At 41.1% G+C, this 18,026-nt stretch overlaps 1 protein-coding gene across 8 annotated transcripts in view; it reads left to right on the forward strand.

The window, feature by feature from the left end:
• MAP7 (microtubule associated protein 7) overlaps positions 1-18,026 on the forward strand; it is a 127,317-nt gene that overhangs the window by 106,497 nt on the left and 2,794 nt on the right. For 7 of the 8 annotated variants that reach the window (XM_055713601.1, XM_055713603.1, XM_055713604.1 and 4 more), the window contains 8 exons: positions 2,303-2,418; positions 2,825-3,105; positions 5,382-5,565; positions 8,551-8,743; positions 10,262-10,363; positions 10,640-10,690; positions 10,785-10,842; positions 13,306-13,444. In XM_055713601.1, coding sequence (XP_055569576.1) covers positions 2,303-2,418; positions 2,825-3,105; positions 5,382-5,565; positions 8,551-8,743; positions 10,262-10,363; positions 10,640-10,690; positions 10,785-10,842; positions 13,306-13,444 — 1,124 coding nt within the window. The remainder of the gene's footprint in view (positions 1-2,302; positions 2,419-2,824; positions 3,106-5,381; positions 5,566-8,550; positions 8,744-10,261; positions 10,364-10,639; positions 10,691-10,784; positions 10,843-13,305; positions 13,445-18,026) is intronic. The other variant, XM_055713602.1, reaches the window with a different exon arrangement.

Below are 18,026 nucleotides of genomic sequence, written 5' to 3' on the forward strand. Positions count from 1 at the left end.
TCAGTGGTGTTTTCCCCAGCAACCTGTTTTTGCAAAGCCTGTAGAATTTCATATCTTCTGAGGCCTCTAGCAAATTCAGCCGAGCCTCTGGGATAAAGAGGCAGGGAAGGCATAGCATTCACACATGTGAGCACACATACATGAGCACACAGAGCACTGTCACTTCAGCTTTACTTGCTTAGGAGACCAGGCTAGTAAACTTTTCCTCATTGGGAACGAAGAGGTTGTTTTAGGAGCATAGTTTGTAAGCAAAGCTTCCCACAGATCAGCTGTACATTCTGAATGATTTGGTAGCACTACTGTGACTGATCTGAGCTTTCAGGGAAAATCAGAACAGCACGATACAGGCAGACCAAATTCATGTTGACTGTGCTCCAAGCCAAGGAAGATGCAGTCAGCTGCAGTTCAGCTATAATTTGCTAGACCTGAGCAGTTATATTTTCCCTTGTACTCATCAGCCTGAGTTTGTTTACGGTGCAAGAAGAGGGAAGTCATCTCTGCAAATGATTGTGTAAGAGGTGCTTGCATTTTCATTTGGCCTGATGGGCAAAATGTCAAAAGGCAGTGCTGCTATTGACATCCTTGTTGGAAGCAGTGTTAATGAAAATTGCATGTATCATAGCCAGTACTTAATCTTCCAGGCAGAGGGTAGTATATCAAAGTTTAAGTTAAGATGCAGCTTTGGGATGTCATAGTATGCACTTGTTCCATTGCAATCTCCGGGGTCTTTCTCATTGCAAGTGGTTTGGGTTTTGGTTTGGTTGGTTGTTTTTTTTTTAATTAAATAGAAAAAAACCTTGGTACATGTTGTTAATACAAAATGACCAAGTTAAGAGCTGTTTTCAGTAGCCTGTATGATGAGGAGAATCCTTTATTCCTCTGTAAACATTTGTAGTAAATCGATTTTTTACTTTATTGATATTAATTTTCTGATGCTCTGTTTTTGAGACTAATAAAGTAGAGCTAATATAGAGGGTTATTGCTAGCAAGTCAAAATTCTTGTTCATTGTAATGCATTTGTGCTGGCTGTATATGCTTTGTGTATGTTTTTACTTTATATATGTAAATACTTTGATAACTCGGGTGATTATCATATTAATCAGTAGATATCTGGTAAATTATACTGCTAAAGAGCTGGCCTGAGTAATGAGTTCAGGATCAAGAACATCTATTGCTAATATTAAGTTATGTTTTTGGCAACTTAAAATAACTAATTTTAATGATAATGACCAAAAAATACCTCTTGGATTTATGAAGATAAAGCGGAGGTTTATGCGCTCATGAAGTTGTTTTCAGTCTTTCTTTTCCAGTTGTTAACCTGGTCTTCAGTTCAGGAGACAAGCATTGCAGAGCTCTCAGCTGGTGAGGTTCTAAAGCAGTGCTTTAGAACTTTTAGAAGAACATTTAGAGGTTCTAAACACGTGCTGCAGGGGTTGTGGTTAAGCCTCAGCCAAGATGATGAGTAGCAACCCCTCTGCATCATGTTGGCTGAGTGGCAGCTCAGTGCACTCTCCATTATTCCCATTCTTCAGAATCCCAGAGTCTGAACTCATTATTCCAAAACCCTGAAGTTTTTCATCTATTCTTAAATGGAGGAGGTATATAGATGCCTAAACTCTGATATTCCTTTAAATCAATAGTTCTATTTATACAAACCAGAGCTATGACAGGAATATTTAAAAAAAAATAAATCCCAAGATGAGAAATGAAGAAGGAAAAAGAGGAAATTGCTACCATGTGCAAGAGTCAATGGCAAAATAGTATGTGCTGTGAAATCATCCAAAAAAAAAGAAAAAATAGGATAACTGTTTTACCACATCTGAGGGCTTTGAGGGCATCTGTGGTGTTCATATATAAAAATGAAAGCAAAAAGCTCATGCTATATAGGGACTGTGACTAAGTGTGAGCCTGGGGCGGGGGTGTTGCTCTTTCTTCAAATGAAATCCTGGGTTTATGGGGAGTAGTGGAAGGCATTCTGCGGTAATTAGCAAAGATCAAGCTGTAAGAGGTAATTTTTTTGCTTGTGTAAAAATAAGCCTCTGCAAATTAGCCCATTACATCTTAGGACAGTAGAGAACATGATTTAAGAAGAACTCTTGTCAAAAGCATATTTACTGATACAGGTGGTGTCAGATTGCAGGGGCTATATTAATGAACTTGCTAAACAGGCTGTAGAAACTACTGACTCAGCACTGCTTTTTCTCAGCCCCCCCCAACCTCTCATCCTTAACTGAGCTTGCTTTGCTTTCTTTAGCTGTGTGAACTCTGGCTTGACTTTGTCTTTTTGTTTCCTGAACTATAGACGGACAAAAAAGAAAAGGAAAGAGACCATTTGTCATCCAGCTTCTCAGCCAGCTTTAAAGGAGGTCATTTTTCTTCCAACCCCAAAGCTAGATCACCAGCTCCCTCTCCAGTTTGGTAAGTCAAGTACATGCTTAGCTGGAGGTTGAGCCATAGGCAGCTCTGATTGTTCATTTAATTAAATGTGAAACAGTGCAAACTTACTTGGTGTGATGTAGATGTTTTCTCTCTGCAACAAAGGAAAGATACTCATGCTTTTAGAAAAATACTGCTACTGCTTTGAGAAAGGGGAAGGAGGAGGAAGATATTTGGTTTCTTCCCTTGTGGCTGGGCTCAGTGCTTACACGTTTGGAGAGCTGTAAAGAGAAGCATTTCACATGAGAGTTAATCAGTTGCTCCAGCAGTCCTCCTTGATAGGAGAGAAATGGAGAAGCTGTTTTATTTTTAGCTATTGTAGAAATGATATGTAGGTGGTGTCCAGCAGATCATGTCTGATCGTGATTGTCATTCTTTGGTTACACAGGCATGCATCAAAGTCTTTGCCTTTTTTGCCTGGCACACCCAAGCAGATAACTTCCCCACCTGGTTCCTCCAAAGTTTCCTCTGCTCAGGCACGTCCTCCTTCTCCTGGCAACATACGGCCAGTCAAAAAAGAGATCAAACCAGAGACTGAGAAGAAAAGACCAGAAAAGGAGCCCGAAAAGGCCAGTGAGGAGGGGGCAGAAGAGAGTAAAGGAACTTCAGCAGGTGCTGGAGAATCTGCAACTCGGGAGGAGCTCACTGTCCAGGCAGAGCTTGCTCAAGGTAAGGAGAGGTTAAGGAATATCTGAGAGTCAAAAATAAAGATATTGAAAAGTGGTTTGTATTCACAGCACAGAAACAAGTAGTGGAGAAGGGCAAAGGAGAAGGATGCTATAGTCGAAGTGGTGAGCAGCACTTTAAATGGGATGTCTTTTGCCAAAGCCAGAGGAATTAATGGTTGGGACCAAAGACTGAGGCCTCAGGCTAAGCATTTTATATAGGAGGTTAGAGGACAGGCTTTGTACTGCAGGTGGAGGCCCAAACTGCCAAAACTTGGCCACTGGTCGAACGCAAGAATTTGGAGAAGGGCAAGTGCAGTATTTGAGGCTAGAGGGATGTTGCTGATTCTCCTAGGTCTGTGTTGCAGGCAAACGTAGCTGATTTCTGTCTGTTAACTGCACTGGCCTTCAACCTGTCTGGCTCAGGTACCTGCTGGCTGTGTAGTCACAAGAGCCAGGAAGTCAGCAGGCAGTGATCACTGATGGAGCTGTTCAGGCTTTTACAAGTATCTCTCACATGACTTTACTAATACCAATGAAGTTTTAAAGGGATTTTATGCAAGCTGTTATCATCTTTTCTGACAGCAGAGCAGGTGTGCATTAAACAGCCTACTTGTTATGCTGCCAGCTTCAGCACCTGAGGCAAGAAGTGATCCCCAAGCAGCACAAAGCTGTGCTCCTTTCAGAAGCACAGCCCTGCCTCGGCCCATTGTTAGGGAACTGCAAAGGGCTGAGATGCAGGAGCGCTGTCATTTTACAGTTTAACTGTTACAAGGGCTCTCTGGTATGTTTCTGATCCAGGTTGTATTTGCACCCCTACATTTTCTTACCTTCTGCCCCCAAGGCTACCAAGAGCGTAGCTCTAAAGGGCTCCCAAGCCTTAGGGTGATCAAATTACTTAACTTTTTATATTTGACCATCCCAGAATTTTCTGAGTTCCTAGCTACATCTTGGAGGTTAGCCCAGGCCTGGACTGTTCCCTAGTGGTGACTGAATACCTCTTCTGGTAATATGAGAGATTACTGCTCTGGCTGAGGCTAAATTGTGGCAGCTCCCAGGGCTGGAGAACAGGCCCTGGAACTCTTTAAATTACTGGTGTACAAGTATCATTTGAATTTGAGGTGAAAGCCCTGAAGCAGTTATAGAAAGATCTGCATAGTTTTTACTTGATAGAAAAAGAGAGCAGAGGAGTCAGCAGATGTGACGGTTCAGCACAAAAAAAGCAGCTGAATTTGTATAGATGAGGTGTATGAGGGGGGAATCAGGGAGGAAACCCCTGCTGGAAGTTATTAGTGAGGTAAGGAAAATGCTGAAATATTCCAAAGGGTGGTTAGAAATGTAGATTTAAAATCACTTCCTGGCTGTTCCTGGTGACTTATTTTACATGTATCTTCCCAGAATTGGGATCTGATTCCATTGATAGTTCAAAGTCTGCCTTGTCCATGTTTGTCTGCATTACCAGATGCGATTACCCTGGGAATGCTTCCTTCAGTTAGCTTGTGTGTTGGTAATGGTCCCTGGCCTCTCAAGAAACAGTGCAGTTGAGGTGCTCTGTACCTGTGCTAGAGAGTGCCAGGCAACCTTACAGAAATATGAACTAGTGTTTTCCTTGAGAAAAACCTGTAACACCTTCTCTACCAGGTGGCCAAAGCTAGTCCTGAATGAAGAATTTATGTGAAGACACTATTAAGATTTGAACACAAGCCATGGCTCACCAATAGTGGCAAAGCTTGTTAAGAAGCCGTGTTCTGGTCCCACGAGTTGCCTCAGGTTGGAGTAACTGCACAATTGATGATAGCTTGTGTCCTACCCTCAGTGCAGATCACTTCAGACAGCTGGTGTTTGAGGTCACTAAAAGTGACTGGCCTGTCACCAAAAAGTCTGGCTCTGCTTTTCAGCTGTAGACTATCAGACAGAAGGAAATATAATATCACCATGTTTCTTTCCTGCTCACTGAACAGAATTGGGCAAACTTGTGATGGTAGGGTCTTGCTGAGTCAGCATAAGTCCTGTTGAGCACCCATCAGCATTTATTCTCCCAACAGAAAAGTTGGCTTAACCTTTGAACTGCAGCTGCTTTCACATGTAAAAAGAAACTTTCCTTAAGGAATATGAACCCCTAGCATCTAGAAATTTCTTCCTCCTCTGAATCATTTATGAAACCACGTAAGCTTGAAAATATTTATAGAATATTTTAAACTATTTTCTGTTCCTTTCAAAAGAGTGTCATCTTGGCTACTGTGTCTGTACAAACTAGTTTTCCTTCCTATGTGTTTTCAGCAGCCAGCCTGTCCCTGCCTCCTGCTCTGCCAGTTCTTTCTCCACCCCCAGCACCCACAAAGACCTCCGCAGGTACAACTGATGCTGAAGAAGCAACAAGGCTGCTGACTGAGAAGAGGCGCCTTGCCCGTGAGCAGCGGGAACGGGAGGAGCAAGAAAGGAGGGAGAGGGAAGAGTTTGAAAGGTGATTCTAGACCTCTGTAGTGGATAAGATACATTTTTAGTAGCCTCCTAGCAGCTTCTTGTATATGTTCTGTTGTTAAAGTTGTGATACGTGAAGCACAGTACTGAAGTGCAGGAGGCACAAGTTCCTCCCTGAAAACAGATTTTCCTGTTGGGTTTTTTGTAAGTGCAATATATACCTAAGCAGGTATGTAAGGGTAAAACTTACCCCAAATAGTGCTTTAAAATAGGATAGGAAGAGAGAGCAGATCCTTACTGTTGTGATTCATTGTTTCATCAGAAATTAACAAGACTATATTTCCATATTCCAGCTAAAGAACTCTGCATAGCTGTTTTTATCTTTGTGATTGGCACAATGTCTCTTACTTTGGGTGGTGTTCAGGTGTCCAACAGCTGCGACTTAAACCTTTTTGTTTTCTTATTTAAAATCAAGCCCCCCAACAGTTTTGGAGGATAATGGATGTCGTGTCTCATTTTCTACTAGCAAAGGATAGTAGATACTTATCTGCTATCTGAATACTTACGACTGTGGCTGTAATACCTTTTTAGAGGGATGCCATGCCTCTTGAATTTGTTGGACTTCTTTAACAACGTTGATGAACATAAGGACAAGGCAGGGCCAGTTAAAATAGCCTAGCTTTCCAGAAGACTCACAACATGATCCCCTCCCAAAAAGGGTTTTAAAGAAAATAAGCTGCTGTGGCATAAGAGTAATATGGTGAATAAATACTAAGACTGAAATATTGAAAACAAAAAGTAAAGAATAATCAGCTATCACAGTGAAAGGAGTTTTCAGTCTGTGCAGTGCCTTCATAAATTAACTTGGAAAGGCGTTGTGACCAGTGAGATACTGCTGGTCTTCAATGAGATATAGTAGTTGTCAAATATTTCAGATGTATCTTACATTGCTGAGATACAAAACGGAAGCTCAATTGCAATTCTGATAAGCATAAAGGAATGCATATAAGGAAATAATCCTCCATTTGACTCAAGTGGTGGTGGTGGTCGTCTCGGGGCTAATCATTTCTGGAGGAAGAGATCTTGTTTGGAGTTGAGTGTATGAAAGTATCATGTGAGTCACTGTCAACAAAATAAATGAACTCTTATGAGTTACTAGAAAGGGAGAACAAAATTAAAATGTCATTCTGTACTATCAGAGGTGAATCCATGTCTTGAGTGTTGAGTTTTCTACTTTTTGAGATAGTAAAATCAGTAAAACCAGGAAAATAAGTACAGGCAGACATCAAAGAAGATCACAAGCTGTGGTGGGCTGACCCTGGCTGGATGCCAGGTGCCCACCAATGTCGCTCTATCGCTCCCATCCTCAGCTGGACAGGGAAGAGAAAATAAAACAAAGGGCTCATGGGCTAAGATAAGTGCAGGGAGAGATTGCTTACCAATTCCTGTCACGGGCAAAACAGACTTGACTTGGGGGAATTAGTTTAATTTATTACCAAGCAAATCAGAGTAGGATAATGAGAAATAAAACCTAAATCTTAAAAACATCTTCCCCCCAACCCTCCCTTCTTCCTGAGCTTAACTTCCCTCCTGATTTTTCTCTACCTCCTCCCCTGCAGCAGCACGGGAGGACAGGGAATGGGGGTTACAGTCAGTTCATCACAAGATGTTTCTGCCACTTCCTCCTCAGTGAGGGGACTCCTCACACTCCTCCTGGGGTTCCTCCCATGGGAGACAGTGCTCCATGAACTTCTCCAACATGAGTCCTTCCCATGGGCTGCAGTTCTTCTCATGCTGCTCCAGTGTGGGTCCCTTCCATGGGGTCACAAGCCCTGCCAGCAAACCTGCTTCAGTGCGGGCTCTTCTCTCCATGTGTCGACAGGTCCTGCCAGGACCCTGCTCCAGCATGGGCTTCCCACGGGTCACAGCCTCCTTCGGGCATCCCCCTGCTCCGGTGTGGGATCCCCCGTGGGCTGCAGGTGGCTATCTGCTCCACCGTTAACCTCCATGGGCTGCAGGGGCACAGCCTGGCCCACCATGGCCTTCACCAGGGGCTGCAGGGGAACCCCTGCTCCGGCGCCTGGAGCACCTCCTGCCCCTCCTTCTGCACTGACCTTGGTGTCTGCAGGGCTGTTGCTCTCGCGTATTCTTAATTCTCTCTCCAGCTGCAAAATGTGCACAGATTTCCCACCCCCCCACCCCCCCTTCCTTCTTAAATACGTTATCCCAGAGGCGCTACCACCATTGCTGAGGGGCTTGGCCTTGGCCAGCGGTGGGTCCCTCTTGGAGCTGGCCGGCATTAGCTCCATCAGACACAGGGGAAGCTTCTATCAGCTTCTCGCAGAAGCCACCCCTGTAGCCCTCCCCACTACCAAAACCTCGCCATGCAAACCCAATACATGTATAGAACAGCTTTCATATGAAAATCTACTAAACAGGTAAGGATTCTTCAGCTGGGAAGGCCATCTGCCCTTTACTTCTGAGTGGGGATATCATAAGATACAAAGTCCTAAATAATTTGGGTAACATCAAAGGTGAAGTGGAAAAGTTATTAACTCCCAGAATACAAGGATGAGGGGGCACTAAGTGAGGTTAGGAGGTAACGTTCAAAAATCAGCAGAATTGAATACTTTTTTTAAATTCAGGAGTCACTGCCACAAGATAAAATGAGTACCAAAAATGTCTACTATTTCAAAATATAATGAAACGAAATTACAGAACGAAGTGTTTTGCAAGATGTATTAAAGTCAATTATACTGTTTCTGATTCAGAAAGTATGTGAGTCATAGATCAGTGAAAGCCAGGCATATGCTGGAGAGGTATTTGTATTGTCTTCAAAGTTTTTTATGTTCCATAGAGCTTCACCTTTGGCTGGTGCTGGAAGCAGACCTGCCAACTCATGAGACAGTAGTGCAACCTTTATCCAGCTGTTCTGCAGTGCTGGTGTCTTGGGTCAGGAATCTTGTGGTTTGGGGATTTTCCCCTCCTTTTTTTACTTACTTTCCTTATGCTTGTTTCATGGTTGCAGGCAAAAGAAGGAGGAGCTGTCACAGAGGATAGCTGAAGAAAGAGCTCGCAGAGAAGAGGAAGAAGCTCGCAGACAGGAAGCAGAAAAAACCCGAAAGGATGCAGAGGAGCGGGAAAAGGAAGAACGGCTGCGCCGACAGGCAGAAGAGAGGGAACAGAAGGAGAAAGAAGAGATGGAGCGTATTCAGAAACAAGTATGCTCCCCTCCTGGAATTTCTGTGCCAGTCTGGGTGGCAGTGAAGTGGGTGAAAAAGCACCTCTTACACAGTACCTAGATCAGAGGGATATCTAAAATTTAAGTGCTATATGTAAAGCGAATAGGGTCAGGGCAGAGCTCATTCCATAGAGTGGTCCAAAGAATAAAGAGAGTTCTTTTTGACAAAAACATTTGGTAAGGAGTTGGGTTTTGTTTGGTTCCCTGTAGAATTTATTTTTTTAGAACAAATCCTTTCCTATTCCTGGTAAATCGTGATGAAAAAAATAAATAGAGTTGTCTTGGGGGACTTTAATGAATGGTGTTATAGCAGACAACTCTTTATCCCCACAGTTAAAGAAAGTCTAGAGGCCAAGATAACTAACTATTCAGAGTGTCAGAGATAAGCACTGCTGAGTTGTAATCCTATGCCCAATACTGCTTTTGTGTGGGGCTAGTGGGAAAGGGTGGGGTTTGATCACTTTAATCAAGCCAAGGAGAACCTTTACCTGGTGCAGCCCTCCTGAAATCAGAGCAGCTACTCAAAAGATATAAAAGTAAATAAATAAAAATATAATTTTTCAAGTGCTGTCATTTTTGATGGATATAATGTTGGTTTACTGACCGCAGGAGAGACTGTGGTAAGCTTTCTGGATAGGATTCTTCTTGCACGTGCTTTTACTTTTTGCATGCGCTTTATTGCCCGCAAAACTCAGCACTTTAATCTGCCTCATAAAAGTTATTTTTTTTTTCTTCTGGTAAATAATTAAATGTATGCTTCTGAAAATAAATGCTTAAAGGATGATGTTAGTGAATATAGCTTAGAAACTGTAGTTTCTTTTTCAGAAGATATATGTTGCTTTCTTTGAAATGCTAAACTGAGGTACATCCCCAGTTTAGCACTCAGAGATAGAGCATGGCCAACGTTTTTTGGATGTTAAAGCTGTAACAAATGAACTTTGTAGTAGTACCATTATACAACACGGTCATTGTCAAGGAGCAAGGCCTCTCTACAGTATATTCCAGACAAGTTTTACATTTAATTAAAAAAGCAGGAATGGAAAGCTTGTGTTAATGTACCTGTGGCTGTTTGTCCTTGGTGTCATTAAGCAATGACTCTGTTGGCCAAATAAAACTTTCTGCTGCTTTTGTGTGGCTCTCAAAAACATCCACCACTCAAAACATGAATCTCTTTAATACTTTCCTGGCTGCTGTTTTAGTGCTGAAGGCTAGGAAATTTGTTCCTTGTTTGTCATCTGACATGTTTTCATGCACAGGCCCCAGGACAGGCACAGAACCAAATATGTCTATTGCTTAGTTATGCGTCTCCTAATGCTATGCAAACCATGGAGATTAATCAAGAAATGTGCAATTTGGTCTGAAAAGGTTTTTGGTGACTTGTAAATTCCAAAAGTGTCTTTTCTGTTGTAGGTATGTTGTAGATATGCAGTTAAGCAGATATCAGTGTAATCTGTCCTTAAAAGTAAATTATTCCTCACCTCTTTTACCATCAACTCAGAAAGAAGAGGAAGTTCGCCTACGGGAAGAGGCAGAGCGGATTCGATTAGAACGTGAAAAGCATTTCCAAAGAGAAGAGCAAGAACGCTTGGAAAGGAAGAAGGTAAACTCAGTACACATAGAGAAACAGTAATTTGTTTTGCCTTAGCAGTTTGCTTCCACCTCAGCTGTAGATATAAATGTGCCTTCAGAAAAGCCGCAGTCCTCATCTGCGTAGCCTGATGTGAAAGTGAAGGCAATATTGCCAATAGTAATAAATATTTCATCTTTTTGCAATAAACAGGTGCAGCTGATAACTGACAAGCAGTTTTGGTTTGAGAGAGATATTTTTAAATTAATGTCAGCAAACATTATTTTACCCCTTTATATTTCATTGTAGAGGCTGGAAGAGATCATGAAGAGAACTAGGCGTGTAGAAGCTGTAGATAAGGTCAGTGCTGCTACGTAATGTGTAAATATTGGACACATTTCACTTCTTTTTGCCTGTGCCATTTTTAATTTACAAAACTGTGCTTCTTTTGTAGAAACCAAATGACCAGCAAAATGGACATATATCGAAGGCAAATATTACTGGAGAAGCAGGTATTGTGTTTAATTGTGCCCTGAGCACAACAGGTGAATAAATGCCTGCTAAGCACAATGATTGGAGATACAGTTCTGAAACTTGGCACCCTAATTGCAGTAAAGAAAGCCATGAGAGGAGTATAACTGAAATCTTAGTAGACATTATTTGTTTAGCCTTTCCATATAGGTAGTTAGCCCTTACTAAATGAATCAGCTGTTTTAGCAACTTTGTCACATTGACGTTTAAGGAGAGGGAGTTGATTCCCAAATCTAATTTATAAAGTGAAAAGAAACAAATTATTTTCTGATTCTGATGAAACTGATTCTACAGTTTCTTTTGCATAGGATTACAGATGTGATTGTTGCAGACTTACTCCATTTTCTTAAAGGATTATTTCATCTCAGTCATTGAAAGAAACTGTCATTATTCTAAACATCTCCCTGTGACTTCTTTCTTCCATACCTGCTGCCTTATTCACTTGGTCTTAATTTCCTTTTTTTTTTTTTTTTCCAAACTCCTAGAAAAGCCTAGTCTTCTCACACCCCCACACTCTTAGTCTTTCCTTTTATTCTGTTCCCTCTATCTTTTTTTTTCCCCTGGTCATTTTAAATAAAGTTTTATATAAAATTTTAATACTTAGAATAAATGAAAAAGAAAATGTAGCTTATATTCAACAATCACCAAGTATGAATTGGCAGTATTCAAAGACACTGAAGTTGAGCTATGAAATGGCTTATCCTCTTGTAGCGTAACATATTAAATGACATATCTTTTTTCTCCTTTGTATTTGAGTTGAGTAACATGAAAGACAAATAACAGCACTGGCTGATGTATGACTTTTTTTCTTGATGTTTAAAGTGGACACTTACAATTAGCACTGCCAGGAAACATTTTGACACAGATTTCATTATATGTGTTTGGAAGTTATTTATTTATATATTGTCCTTGGGAGGGGGGGAAGTTTGTGAACTGTTAATACTGTGTGTATCTGGGATGTCATCTTTTGCTATAGTTATTGATGAAGGTGCTATTATCCGTTTAAATAGTTCTTGAAACTATAAATGGCTCTCTAACCTGTGGGTAGTGCTTTCCCTCCAGAGGTGGAAGACTAGTGAGTACTCAGTTTCCTAAGGCAGAGGAGAATTTGGACCTCCGTTTCCCCAAGCAAAGGCTGAAGTCCTTGAGTGACTGAATAAAGAAAAAACTACCCTCACCCTCAGGGCTGCTCTACTGTTTGGCTTTGCTTTATCTAGATGTGCTATTGAGTTAATATGAATTAATGGACATATTTTGGCCAACTAACTTTCCATACCACAGTCTAACAGACTTCTTCTGACCATACACAAATGGTGACTTTTAAAATTTTAATTTTTTTCTTACTGTTTGACAAAACCTGAGGAGACCTTTGTGGGAATGGCCAAATCACACAATGAAATGAAATCCATCACCTTTTTGTCATTTTTTGGCCTCTGCTTCAAAATAGGAGATAGCTCTGCATTTCCAAGGAGAACTTTTTCTTCTGTTTCCTTTTATATGTTAAGTCAGTGTATCTTCCTCTTATTCCATTTGTAGAAGCACTGAAACCTTTATTTCTAGTATCTTCCATATAAAAACCACAGATCAGACTAAGACATGCAGTATAGAAGTTTCAGCCCATGCATTTGGAGTATAGCAAAACCGAGCAGCTGAAGGAGGGGCTTATCAGAGGAGTTTTGGGTAACCAAGATAAATGTGTCCAAGCCTATGAATGCCAAATTGTCCTTGCAATTATTGTAACAGATGCTAGTATGGGGGGGGGTGCCACTGCTTCCTTTTACTGAGGTGCATGTGAATTGGAGTGACTGTAGATACAGTGCGAAAGTTGTACTTTAAAAAAACATCCGGAGGCAGGCCAGTAACATCTATCATATGGTCTCTGGATGAAGCACAAGGATGATCTAATTTTATGTTGCTGTCTACAACATTTTATAGTAGTGATTTGGTACTTGTTGAAAGAAGTATCCTTTCCATGGAGATTTTTGTCTCTTGATTTCCTTTTGGATTACAGTCAGTGATCAACACTGGAACCAAGAAATACCAGTGTATGGAACTGATGATGTCCCACTGTTCTCCTATTCCATTCTCTGTTGTTGCTTGAAAAAGGACAGTGTAATATTCTGTCAGATATCAGCCTATTTTGACCACCGGCTTGTGTGCTGGAATTGTGCATGTCATTGTGAGATGTCTATTCTTGTCTGTAAAGCTACAGCTTTGAAATCTGTGGCATTTACTTTGGACATGAAACAGGGCAGGGCTTGTGTGCCCAAAAAACTTGACAAAGGAGGCAGGGTTGGGGAGGGATGGGTATGTGATCCTTTTTTTCTTTTTCTTTTTTTTTTTTTAAGCTGTAGCTTGCCTTGATCGTGCTGTCTTTTGTAGGAAATGTTTTATCCTAATATGCAGGTAGATTTGTTCTATGAAAATCTGTTTTCTCTCTCTAGCCATAAACAGTCCTGCATCTCCTTTGGAACCTGCAGGAGGACCTCAGCTTCAACATGCCACACAGTCTCCGCACAACAGCAAATCTGTCACCTGCACACCTGTGATTGTTTCACATCAACCTCCTGTAAACATGGACAGGTAAGAACATTGCTAAGTACTGGAGCATGTTTAGAGGATGAGGGTTACTAGAGTAATAAATTATATTCCCATCCATGTATTTGTTAACTAAGTAAGAGACAGCTGTTCAATCTGCCTTGTTTCCTGTTTATCTTTTCCTGTGTTCAGAAGAGAACTTTTATCATCTTTCACTTCGCCGTAACCCATTTTTGCCAACTGATACCAAAGAAATTTTTAGAAATACAGCATGTTCTTTGCAGTGTCTGGAACAAAGTGTTGTTTTGCCAGTGCTACTCATTTTGGCTTTGCATTTTCAAAAAAAACCCCTTTGTTCTCAATAAGAAGAATTTGGGGAGGTAGATATTCAACACTGGGCGTGCTCTGTAGCCACAAATCCAAGTCACTCAGACTTTGAGAAATTGTTGAAATGCTTGAAACCTGGGTGTTGAACTGAGTGAAATCTGTTACATAAGCATGAGCTGTCAGTTATTTCAATTTTAGTAATGCAGAAAGCCAAATAATCCCTTAGTCCTTTCATGTTTTATGCAGGTAGTGCCAGAATATGCATGGAAAAACTTGAGTGTGGGAAGCCATCACGTGGTCCGCAATGGGCGGTATGTTGCAGGGTGTGATTGGCACTAATTGAAGGAGGAATTTGCCCTCTGTCGGTCCCTCCATATGCCTGAGGGATCTTAGCCTGCTTTCATGCTGACAAAGATGCTCCTGCTGAGAGAAGTTCTGTCAGTGATGCCAAGCCCTGAGCTGCATTGGATGAGCTGCACAGAGCTGCCTCGTAATTGTCTCGGGCAGCTAGTAAATGTTAATCGCTCCCAGCCTTATACGCACCTTGATGTTTGTAATGGAAAATGTGCCACACTAATGAATGCTGTCCTGTGGCATTATAATCCATGTGGAAGAAACCTCAGAACGGCCAAAGTGAAGAATGAATAAATGAGATTGAAGAACAGCCACAAAAGTTGGAAGTGCGTATAAGGCTGTGGAAGAGGAAAACCGATAGGCCAGGTTGGGACGTGGAGGGACTCTACTTTAGAGGTACATCCACAGTGACTGGGAAGGCAAAGGCTGAAGCGAAGCACTTAGTAGCATCCTGGTGTAAGCTTAGCCCGGGCAGCCTGAAAAACTATTGTAAGGAATACACAGCAGCATAGATGCTATCGTATGGTAAAAGCCACAGGTGCCAACACCGGCGCTACTGCGTCTCATGTGCTGTGGTGGTCTGACATCTAGATATACCTGACATTGTAGCATACAAATAGCGACAGATGGAGATGGTCTGTTGTGTAAGCACCTGACTCCAGCCCCAAGAAAGATTTGGCTTTTGTCTGGAAAGGACTTGAGCATGTTTTAAGGTCAAGATAGTTCAGATTTCCGACCACAACTTACAAAGGCTTTGTCTGGGGAGCTTATGGCATGCGTTTGTATGGGCAAGAAGAGGGAACGAAGGAGAGGAGTCTTCTTAAGGCCTAGAGCAGCAGTCAGACTTGTTTCCCTCCTACAGTGTAGGAAGTGTGGGAAGCTTCGCTGGCTCTAGGACAGAAGTTTAAGTGTCAGCGGGTCTATTTTGTACAGGCCTGGGGTCTAGCCCTCAATGTATTTCTTTGAACAGGACAGGGGGTTGGCATTCAGTGACCAAACCTAGAATACCTGTACGTGGGGTCAGTCCCCAGACAATGCAGGTGCTCTGTCCCTTGCGCCAGTAGCGCTGAAGGAGGGTGACTCAGAAAGCTCTAAGAGGTTTGTGTGAAGATAAGGAGTTCTACTCTGGGGCATAACGGGAAGTTGCCTGACTGCTTACTGTGCTGAACCTTCATCCCTTTTCCTCCCCATCATGCCATCCATCCTGTGTCAGCTCTGCAGCTGGGATTCAGTTGGAAACAGTATGCTTGCTTCCATGGTCATAAGTACGATGCAACTGAGGAAAAAATTAAAGACTTCTGGCAAAGTGAAGGCAATTGATATCAATACTTCACCGCTCTCTGTGCTGCTTTTGATCAGCAATGCAGATCTTGTTTACTGGAACTTCATTAGCTTTCCAAGACAGTTGATCTTCATAAACCCTAATGAAAATGCTGTGATCTGCTGCATTATTTAACATATTTATATTGTCAACAATTGTTAGTTTTATTAATAAACACTTATTGCAGATGATAGATTGGCGCAATCATCTACCCCACCTAATAATTTGACAAAAATTTTATTGGTATTCCTACTCCTGTGTTTTAAAAAAATGAACATTAATCAGTTAGGCTTAAAGCTTCTTCATTTTGCATTGTGAATAAAAAACCCAACCGACAAACCAGATATATTTGCTTGTGAATTGAGCTGCTCTACCATGTTAGCACTCAAGGTTTTCAAATAGATTTTACATTAATTCTTGGTTCATAGAAAAAAAATTCTTATTTCATAGTTTTCTGAGTTAAAATGATGTGTCTGAACTTGAATGTGATTTTTGTGGTATGTAGTTTCAAGTGGTGCTGCAAGGGTTCTGGTTTTGCCACCTCTGCTTGCTCTGAGTGTCTTCCCCACAAGTAAATTCAGTTAAATGATTTAATGCTTGAATGCTAGTGAAGGATAGTGAATTATTATTGGAGGTAGGGTTGGGCAGGGAGTGAACTCGTATCTGACCTATAAGTCTGTGGTGAGAAGACTCACAATTGAACTTAAATGAAGACATTTCTCATTCAGGTGTTGTATGATGGAAAGGGCAACACTAAGTATCTTTCAAAATGGAGCATACCATGGAAATTTTCCAGTTATATAGTAAAGTACCTAGATCTACCAAGAAAACTGGCAGTTCATGGATACTGCAATATTATTAATGGCGTGTTAACTTCTGGCTAGATTCTGAGGGTTTTGTGGGGTTTTTTTTTGCCCAAGGAATGGAAAATTGAATTTGAAACAGCTGTTGAAAGTAAGATATAATGTTAAAGCATTTTCAAAGTTCTAGTAAATTATAAGATTCCAAAAATATTTTTTCCAGATTCTAATTTTTCTTGCTTTACTGAACAACAGAATCCTGGAATAAGCACAATTTTAATTTATTATGCAAGTATCTCACTACAAGCACACTTATGATAGAATGCCAAAATTACCCAGTTCTTTCTGCACTTTATGCCTGAAAAGGGTATCTCCAGTGTTGCATTGGACATCAAGACATTGCTAAGAATGTAACATAAGACAGTAAGAATAGCTGTAGCAGGTCAAAAATCCATCACTTTTGTGTTCTTTGCTTTAATGGCCTGTAGCGGTCACTTAGGGAGAGAGTATAAGGAAAAAAAATTCAGTACCAGGAGATTCTCTGGTAACGAAGGGTTACTAAGAATTGTGATCCAAATGCAACCACAGGCTCAAGTAGTCCCTGAGCTGCTAATTACCAGAAGCTGGCAGATACACCAATCTCTTAGGAGTTTGTCTAATCTCTTTTTGAGCTTATGGCCTCTAAGATGTCCAGTGGAAATTCATTCCACCGTTCCATTTTTTTCTAAATTTGCTCCCCTAGTAATTTGATGCAGCAAATAGCATAAAATGTAGAGGATTTTATAGCATAAAATTTAGAAGATTCGTAATCATGGTTTTCTCTTCTGTAGCCTCTTTGTGATTGCATAGACTACTCTGTCTCAAAAGACATCATTCAAGTCTGTGAATCCTGGTCTAACTCAGCATGTAATACTGGCAGTGCAATGACAAAGAAATATGAAGAACTATTTATCTATGAAGTCAGCTGATGAATTGGATAGAAAAACTTACATGTTTGCAGAAGCAAGAGGCTTCTTCATTGTACCAATACTTGAAGTCCTATGCTGCTTAATTTATGTGAACGAGCAGTTGCTTACTTCCTGCCTTTTTCTTACGCCATCCATCAAACTTGCTGTGTTACCCTAGCTCTAGTAAAGTTGTTGACAGTAGACTGGGATGAAATAAGTAACAGGAAACCTTATAGTGAATAGTAACCTATAACTATACATTATAGAGCAGGTTTTATTAGTCCTAAAGCATTTCACAGATTCTGCTCCTCATCTTACAGACATGGATCTCTGGCACAAAAGGGTGATGTGACTTGTGATGTCTCCCAGGCAGCCAGCAGGATTTCTGTGTCTGCTCTCAAACTCAGTGCAGTGAAACATATTTTTCACTTTAAAATTTGCTCAGCACATCCACAGGTGAAAAAAGGGGAGTTCATTTCTGAGGAAGAGCTGGTGATGGTTTGAAAAAGTGGGAAAGGCTTGATATGAAAACCAGCATGATGTTGTTTCAGGAAGTCTGGGCTCTGGGTAAAGCATTGCCACATTCAAAAGAGCAATAATTATTTTCTGTCTCTTGGGAAGTACTGTAAAACAATTCTGTAATTGTTTGTGAAGAGGTGGACACCCGAAGAAGCCAGCAAATGAAAATAAACCATATGCCAATTGCAAGCAGGTTTTTTTAAGACTAGTAAATGTACTGTCAGGAGAAAATTAGCCTGTGAAACCAAGCCACCTGCTCAGAAACACCCTGAGGAAACTCATAGCCTAGTTCCGATCTAGAAAAATCTAGGAAAATTGCATTTGAGCCTTTATGGCTAAAGCATTTCTAAACAACCTGA

Source organism: Falco cherrug, chromosome 6 (assembly GCF_023634085.1).
Source record: "Falco cherrug isolate bFalChe1 chromosome 6, bFalChe1.pri, whole genome shotgun sequence".
NCBI lineage: Eukaryota > Metazoa > Chordata > Aves > Falconiformes > Falconidae > Falco > Falco cherrug.